The sequence below is a fragment of the Pteronotus mesoamericanus genome, unplaced genomic scaffold (genome assembly GCF_021234165.1).
Source record: "Pteronotus mesoamericanus isolate MK-2021 breed Mesoamerican mustached bat unplaced genomic scaffold, CSHL_Meso_final scaffold_45, whole genome shotgun sequence".
Taxonomy (NCBI): Eukaryota; Metazoa; Chordata; class Mammalia; order Chiroptera; family Mormoopidae; genus Pteronotus; species Pteronotus mesoamericanus.
In genome coordinates this window covers 4,556,860-4,565,795 of record NW_026555317.1, presented here as the reverse complement: position 1 = coordinate 4,565,795, position 8,936 = coordinate 4,556,860, and the positions used below count along the sequence as shown (strand labels likewise).

The 8,936-nt window shown below is 43.5% G+C and overlaps 1 protein-coding gene across 1 annotated transcript; it reads left to right on the top strand.

The window, feature by feature from the left end:
• Positions 1–360: 360 nt before the first annotated feature.
• LOC129086828 (uncharacterized protein C2orf78-like) lies at positions 361–8,274 on the top strand. Its single transcript, XM_054593543.1, is given in 6 exon segments — positions 361–454; positions 4,469–4,533; positions 4,535–4,828; positions 4,831–5,104; positions 5,107–5,220; positions 6,074–8,274. Coding segments are annotated over 6 exon segments (3,042 nt in total).
• Positions 8,275–8,936: the final 662 nt, after the last annotated feature.

Sequence of the window (8,936 nt, the reverse complement as noted above, 5' to 3'; positions counted from 1 at the left end):
ACATGGACGTGATTCTTTCCCTAACGTGAGAGCCTGGGGACAGCGAGACTTTGACCTGTGCCTTGTGGACTTCCCCATCGGTCCCCAGAGCTCAGCCATTTAGGTGTTGCTTTCGCTCCCCTCACACTCCCTCCACCCAATCCTGTCTTCTTGTTGGGAATCTGACTCCCTATTGGCTCTCTCATCTCTTCAAACTGCCTGCTTTGTGACATCATTCTCCCACCAAACCTACCTCCACCTGGTGGAATCTTGGGGTTTCCATGGAGTTGTTTGTAAATACATTTGGATCATCGCAACTGACCAATGACCAGTAACCAGTGACCAGTGACCAGTGTGACCAGTGGCCTTCGTACTGGACACATGCGCTCTTTGGCTCCAGCCGATCAGCCATCTGGTATTGTCTCCACATCCCTTGCGTCAAAAGTTGATATTTCCTCTTCTTTGAGAATATCAGGTAAGGAAAGAAACTTTTTACAGGTTTTCATTAGGTACTTTTTGACCTTCAATTTAGCAGTAGAGTCAAAACAGCACAAAACAAAGGGGACAAGTGTTGATGCAGTTATCTGGAGACCTAATTTCAGTTTTGATTTTGACATTTACTAGCTATGTGATGTTGGACAAGTCATTGAGTCTCTCTCAAAGTCTGTGTTTTCCTCACTTGTTATTATAGGATATTACATTGATTTATTGATTGTTCTCTAATCTTTTTTTTTTTTTACAATATTGAGTCCTAAAGGACACCCCTATAGAAAATGAAATCTAGACTTCTTGATAGTATTTCAACAGAAACAGAGAGAAACCTAAGTGATGTAGAATACTAGCAATATATATACACAGGATGCCTCATGTGTAATGGCCTCCTTCCAATAATGGTTTAACTGTAGTATTTTATTTAGTACCCTCCAGAAAGTAATACTCACCTGTTTTGTTTTGTTTTTTTAATATCCTTCAAAAAGTAATATTCACCTGTTTTGGCAGGTTTTCTGTCCAAACTAGGTGAAAAGAGAAAATAGGAAGAGAGGGTGCAGAGTACTGGACTATGAGGGGCCAGTGTTTATATTTAAAATAGTTTAGGATTGTTTTAATAGCACAGACTAACAGGGGAAGCAAGGGGGGTGCTATATACAAGAATGAAGGAGGGTAAATTCTAAGAATGAAGAGGGACAGCATGAAGAAGTTCTCAAATGCAAAAAGGGCAGTTTGTAATGGAATATTGAAGGGAACTAAGTATTTTAAAGCTTGAAAGAGCATAGGGTATCTGCTCAGAGTAGGACAAAAAACAAACAAACAAAAAACAACGCTGATTTGAGCAAATCCTTACATTTATAGACTAGGAAAGAAGGAAAGTAAGGCCAGAAGAGGGTATCAGAAGGCAAAGCACCTTATTAAAAAACTCATTCAGTTGTGTTTTTTTTAATCACCTCTCTGAACACAGATGACACTTGACAGTTTTGAATGTAAACATTTACCAACTATATTTTAGGAATGATATTTCCCATAAATAAGAAATTAACAAAGTGGTTTTCTAGGGGGCCGGAGGAAACAGCATTTTCAGTATTTCACGTCTTTCTCATTTTTAAACTATGTAGAGGTTCTGCCTGTTAAAACAATTTTAAATTCTTAAGTGATATATCCTACCTTGAATCAGAAAGAGTAATTCTTTTGTGTTATAAGTATGTCTTGAGTGAAAGCTGGTTTTCATTTTTACAGCTATGTTCTTCCAAACCTAGAGAGGACACTGATAAACAGCTATCATCTCTTTTACATCTCAGCTGCCTAAGAAAACAAAGTCAAGTCCCACATGTCCAATTTCAAATTTACCTAAAAACAATTTTTTGGAGTCCTCTGGGGATTCCTGCATTAAATTGTTTTTATTGGAGTGTAATGATGATGGTTTTTAAGTCTTTGGGCGCGACGCATTCCTGGGTGTTGAGAACGATTATCACCTATGTTTGAAGATTAATATAAAAAACCTTCATACTTTTAAACAAGTGTTCTCCTGTGTTTGCCACATGGTTATATTTATTGGGATATATATTTCTACTGGACTCACTATTACTTGCTGGGTAATATTCAGGTGAACATGAATGAGCACAATAATGGAATTCCTGTACACTTAATTTGCTTTCTGCTTTCTACCAGTTTTCACTGTCTTCACATATTGGGACTGCTGATACATCGCCTTTTATTGCATTTTGCTGCTTGTTATGCGATTTTTACCAAATATTTTCTCTCTGTGTATGCCCTGGATAGTAATTCATTGAAAGTGATCTCTATGTGGGCTGGGTTTTGTTTTTGTTTTTTGTTTTTGTTAATACTATTCACTAAAATAGAATAAACAATATTCTCTGTTATTATATTGCATGTATAAAATAGTGTTTCTGTTGAAAAATCAGCTGCTAACCTTATCGGAGCTCCCTTGTATGATACTGTTTCTCCTTGTTGCCTTTAAGATTCTCTCATCTTTAAGATTTAGCATTTTAATTATGATGTGTCTTGGAGTAGGCTTCTTTGGGTTCATCTTGCTAAGGACTCTCAGAGCTTCCTGAACTTGCATGACTTATCCCCTCACCAAGTTAGGGAAGTTTCCATCATTATTTTTTCAAATAGGTTTTTACCTCTTGCTGCTTTTCTCCTCCTTCTGATAGTCCTATGATGTGAATGTTGTTCCGTTTCATGTTGTCCTGAAGTTCCCTTGAACTATACCTGCGATTTTTTAGTCTTTTTTAGTTTTGTTGCTTTGCCTGGATATTTCTTTCTACCTTGTCTTCCAGCTCACTGATTCAGTGTTCTGCTTCCTCCAGTCTGCTTTGAATTCTTTCTGGTGTATTTTTCACTTCAGATAATGTATGCTTCATTTCTTCCCTTTTCATGTTCATAGTTTCTATTTCATTTTTCATGCTGCTGTAGTTCCTACTCAGTTCCTTGCAGTTGTCACTGAGTTTCTTGAGCAACCTCATGACCATTTTTTGGAACTCTGTGTCTGATAGATGGCTTGCCTCGATTTCATTTAGCTCTTTCTCTGGGGATTCCTCCATTCCTTTCTGTTGGGGGTTCTTTCTTTGTCTCCCCATTTTAGGTGACACTTTTTGTTTGTTTCTGCAAATCAGGATGCTCTGCTTTGCCTGCCTGTTTTCATGGGGTGGACTTCTGAGGTAGTTCTGTGGGACTCAGTGGGACGGTTGCTTTTGTCTCCTGCGCTGGATGCCCTTTATTCAGTTTGTGTGGGCTCTCTTGTTGTATTTGGGCTTTGCTTGTGGGTGGCTCATTCATTGGTGGGTTCTCCCCTCCAGCTGGCTGACTGGTATCTCAACTCCCGCTGCATCTGTATGTGCCTGTTTTGAAGTGTCCTCTGTCGTCTTTGGCTTCCAAACTTTGTATCAGCTAAGGTTCCGTTGACTGTTCACTTTGCTTTTTGGAACATCAGTTAAGTGCCCAAGGTGGGTGCAAGAGCAAGTGGACTCAGCTCCCACACACTTGGCTGCCATCTTCTGAATGTCTATATGCCCCAATGTTTATTACTGTCTATGTATGTCTTTTTTATTCTGATACGTTTTGGGGGATTTTTTTCTCTTTTTTCAGAACTTATAAATTGTATTTAAATTAACACTTGTGCATGAATTATTGCTGTTATTATCATAGCCACTTTATAGTTGAATACCCCAAACCTCTGAGTTTAAATGATGTTCTTTAAGAAAAATAACAATTCTTGAGAATCTCACTGTCAGACATGACTATATTGATGTAGAACTAGAAAGCAGGCTGCCAGAGAGTAAGAATGACCTTTTAATTTACCAACTGGACTGAGATACATGTGAATTCCAGGGGAGGGCATGTGAACTGTTCGGGCAACATGAGACCCTAAAGATAACAATGGTAATAGCTGCACTGTTTTCTCAGGGGCAAAAAACCAGTGATACTAGAAGTGGTACTGCTCCCAGTTTATTGCTGTGTAATGCTCTGAGCACAATCCTCATAAGGCAGTCAGGATGCTGAGGTTATGTAACCTGGGATACTACTAAAACGATGGGAGATCTTGAACAAGTCTTTCTGACCTCTTTGTGCCTCAGTTTCCTCACTCATATAATTAGAATGTTAGAACAGCAGTCCTCTAACGGCTCCTGGTTTTTTTAATGCTTCAATTCTAGGAAACAGCATACAAATCAACACTAGGGCAGGCTCAAGGGAAAGATAGGGCAGGGAGAGGTTGCTATTAGCCTGGAGAACAATACATGAAGCAGTTGGGTCATCTGCACATTTTTGCCACAGTTGGGAGCAAGGGCACTGAAATGGAAGGACTGAAAACTGCTCCAGCACTTACGACCATCACAAACTTTTGATTTCAGATGTTTCAGTGAGTATGGGTATAAGAGGATTTCTGAGAGCAACAATTTAAAGATAAGGGTATTCTTCAAATCTGTTCATCAGTCTCATTGATTTTTTTCCATCGCGCTCTTGTTCCCCCCAGAGAATTTCCAAAATCCACTTTTCCCTGAAACTTCAAATTCTCTGCAGCTTTCTGTTTCAGTAGTAAAGCAATGCAGCCTCCCTAACAGAAAGTGTCTGCAACTTCTCCAGAGTCCCTGCTTCAGCCGTCAGTTCTCCATGGCTACTGCCACCAGCCTCTTCTGGCACTTCTTGCCAACTGCTCATGGGTAGTGCCTATCACTACCAACATGCTAGCGCAACTAAGTTGTCTGGAGGTGCTGGCTGGAGCCAGACCTCCACCTCAGCTGCTTGCAAACCTGGTGTTTTTGAGTGGGTCTAAAAAGAAGTCATCATCACTCAGAGCTTCGCTGTCACTGTCATTGACCAGGACATAGGTGTTTCTCTCCCATGTCTGTGGCATCCCAGTGTGATACCACTTCATATGCTAACATGGTACCTCTGTGTTCATCACTCTCTGCCTGCATTGTTCAGCTGGTACCTTCTCAGATTCCAAATCAGGGATGTAGCCTGTCTCTCGCCTATCAGAAAGGGAGTCAGGGATGCTACTATAATCAAGGCCCATTGGGGTATCTGCAATCTGGAGAATTTGGCTCCAAGCTCTAATCCTAAAACTCCATTGTTTCTTACACAGAGAGCAGGGCCTCCGTCCCTCAACCGAATTTGTCATGGTATTAAAGGAGGTTCAGCCCACAAATGTGATACCACCAGCCTCCACCTCAGGAATCTACTCCTCTGTGTCTGCTCAACCCATCACACACACAAGTTTTCAAGGTGAGTACCCACAGCAAGAAGGGAGAGGAATAAGGTCAACTTTCAAAAATAGGGTCAATCTGAAGCTGGGAAGAGGTGAGTCCACAGATAGGTAGAATTTAAGTGCTGTGACTTTAAGGACTACTACCCTCAGTGAGTGGTCTCCAACTTCAGGGTCTTTATGAGAACACCTGATAGAGATGGGAAGGGGGGCACTATAACAGCCATGTATGCTCCATGTGTGAGAACCCCAAGAGCGGACCAACGGATACCACCCTTCCCACTGCCCTGCCTGATTAGTCCCCCTGCACTACCACACTGAAATGAACTCCCTTCCCTGATTCATTGCTTTAGTCTATTTGTAAAGGTATTTCAGAACTCTTATTGTGACGATGCCGGTTTCACTTTCCCTCACTCGCTTGGTTTATGCCAGGATTTGAGACCTTGTGTCCAAGATCACATCCAAAGCAAGCCGGCTAAGAAGGTCCGTGCTGATACATGTCATCAGGACGAGCTCCGTTCCCTTTCCTAGTTGGTGGTGTGAAGTGTTCTTATTCTTTCAGGACAGTGGAGAGAGTTAAAAGGATTCTCTATGAGAATGCTGGGCTTTAAGACACTTTAAAAATCACTTTTACTTTTTAGTTGATTCACAACAACCCTGTGAAATACAAAGAAAACCATGGAATGACGACATCAAATGACCACCAGTAAGAAGTAGAACTGCTGCCCTCTAGCTCACAGTGTAGGGCGCTGCCCATGATCCCTAAGAAGAGCTACTAGAAATGCCTTCCCTATTGTAGGAAGAGGTGTGACTGGGGATACTGGGAGCATCTTGCTTACCAGGGACTGACTTCTATGCCTGATTCCTTTGTAGCGATGGAGAGTTCCCTGAGGATGGAGTCATCCCTGGGATTGCAACCTCCAAGCCAAACACTGTGTCTCCCACAAACGCCAGAATTCCCCAAGGCCTGCAGTAGCAGAAATATCCAGACACTCGAGAGTAATCCACCAGCTGCGCTTGGGGACATTTCAATGGTAGCTCCAGTCCAGAGTTCTAGTAATCTCCTGGCACTGGCTCCATCTCCAAGCCAAGAACAGAAAGAGAATAATGATATGGATGATATTAAAGCCAGCCTTCCAAAGCTTCTGGATACCAACCAGAAGCCAACAGAAAACCAAGATTCTCCACTGCTCCCTTTAGAAGCCCCTGATATTCGTCAGCTCCAGGCCTGCATTGATCCCCTTGGCCCAGAAAAGCAGCCTGGTTGTGAAAATGCTGGTCTCAGAGAGAACAGCCTGAGTCTTAAGAACCAAAGGACACAGGAAAGTGGGACTGAATCTAATGATGGTTCTGCAGACATCGCTACACTGGTGGAGGATATTCACCTTCCACAGATCTTACATCCCTTGGATGACCTTGATCAATCCAAAGGTCCCAAGGTGATCAAAAACAAAGATACCAGAGCCATCAAGTTGAAACAGGTGCAGAAAGAGTCAAGCATCATGAAGGCTCCTTCTGATCAAGCCAGGAAGAACAAACATAGGGCCTCGGAGCCAATTAGTGATGCTCCCAAGGCCAAAATCAAGCCCCGAATCAAGCCCAAAATCAAGCCCGAGAGCCCAGACTGCGTGTGCTTGGGAGAAGTGGGTATTTGCAATGCGGCAGCCAGTGACAGGGCTCCTGCGAGCACAGCCAGGCATTCTAACAGCAAACCTCAGAAAGCTGCGTCCAGCAGGAACAGAGCAACTAAGAGCCATGGGCAGGAAAAGAACAAAAGAAACAAAGACAACTCCAAGAAAGCTGAAGAGAGTAAGCAGTCAGGAAACAACAACAAGGATGAAGAGAAGCCATCGATTCCCAAAGTGAAGCGGAAGAAAAATCAACCTGAGCTGACCCAAGAGACCTTCAAAAAGCCTCGGACCTGCCTAGGTATGTACATGTATGAGTCTGCACAGGTTATCCATGCACTAGGGAAGAAGAGTGATAAGAAAATTGAATTGTCTTCCTCCCGGGCCCTAGGAAACTCAAGTAATCTGAAAGGCCCCCAGCCAGGTCCAGCTGTCACAAGATGGTTGGATGCTACTCATAAGGGCAAAGGTCCTGAGAAAATTCAAGTCAAACACCAGAAAACAAATGGCAGTGCTGAAAAAGAGTGTTCATCTCCATCTGAGTATGAGTTGCCACCACCTGGCAAGGTCAAGCTGGTACCTTTGCCTTTTCTTAACTTGGACAAGCCTCAAGCTCGACCAGTTCCTCGCAGGCCACCATCCCTGGCACAGCGTCGGCCTGCTGTGGCTAACCCTGCCCGGCCTGCCTCTAACTCAGGTCAGCCTACTGCAGTGAACTCATCCAGACCAACTCCTGCGCCTTTGACAGGCCCTACTAGACCAGCTCAGCCAACGTCGAGCAACCCGTCCCGACCAGCTTTGATCAGTCCTGCCCGGCCTGCCTCTAACTCAGGTCAGCCTACTGCACTCAATTCATCCCAACCAATTCCTGCTTCTTCGACAGGTCCTGCCAGATCAGCTCGGCCAACTTCAAGCAAACGATCCCGACCAGCTTTGACCAGCCCTGCCCGGCCTGGTTCTAACTCAGCTCAACCTGCTGCACTCAATTCATCCCAACCAATTCCTGCTTCTTCGACAGGTCCTGTCAGACCAGCCTGTACAACTGCTACCAACCCATGCCGACCACGTTTGACCAACCCTACCCGGCCTAACGTCACTCAGTCTGCTGCTCCTAGCCCTGTGACCTATAAAACATCAGCTTGCACTTCTTTCCAGCAGCCCATTCTCACTGCTGTGACCAAGCCCCAGTCCCCGCCCAAGCCTCAAAACCAGTATCTACTCCAGGATTTTGCCCTCCAGCCAATTCCATGGAAGAAACCCAATGTCTCTGGGCCAGCCATGTCAAAGCCCATCACGGAGGAGCAGAGGCCAGAGCGGGAGGCCATGAAGAGGATGGCTCAGCTAGAGCGTGACAAGGCTGCCAAATACTCTTTGGAGAAAGTGCAGGATTTCCTCAAGAGGGAAAAGGAAATGGAAACTTCTCAATACTACAGTTATGCAATATAGGAGATTCTAGCACTGTTGTGCCACATTGGATAGCAGCTTTTGTCCATAAAAAGGACAAGATAAACTTTTCTATTCTGATGTTTTAAAACTTAATAAAACTGCCCAATAAATGTAATAGAATTAGTAGATGAGTAATAAAGATTTCTGAGTTTGAGATGCTGTTAGCTGTGTTTTTTTTTGTTGATGGTGGGGATCAAAGGCGGCATGAGAATGAAATAACTGCAGGTGGAGTGGAAGAATGAGGGACAAGGGGCAAGAACTGAGGAAAAAGGAAGGCCATAAAGGCCAAAAGGTGAGAGATGTTAGGGGTTTATAAAAAAAAAAAAAAAAGCAGCAACTGGTGAGCAAAGGTCAGAAGATGCAGAGTCTGAGGTTAGGGTTAAAAATATATATGTAACTCTTGTAGTGTTGAAATTGGTAGATGACTCTAGGTTGGCCAGGAGAAATGTGAAATGTCTCCCCTGGAGGCTGGCTTTATGTCCCATGACACCCCGGTATTTTAGAAAACAAATTCTGGACACATTTCCAAATGGTTTGGGTTGTCTTACCTGTGTATGACTGTACTTCGGGGAGGTGAGTACAAAACAGAGGAATCTACTAGATGACTGGCAAAGGCCTAGCATTTTCCTGGGGGCAGCTGATAACAGGAGCCTAGCCAAGTG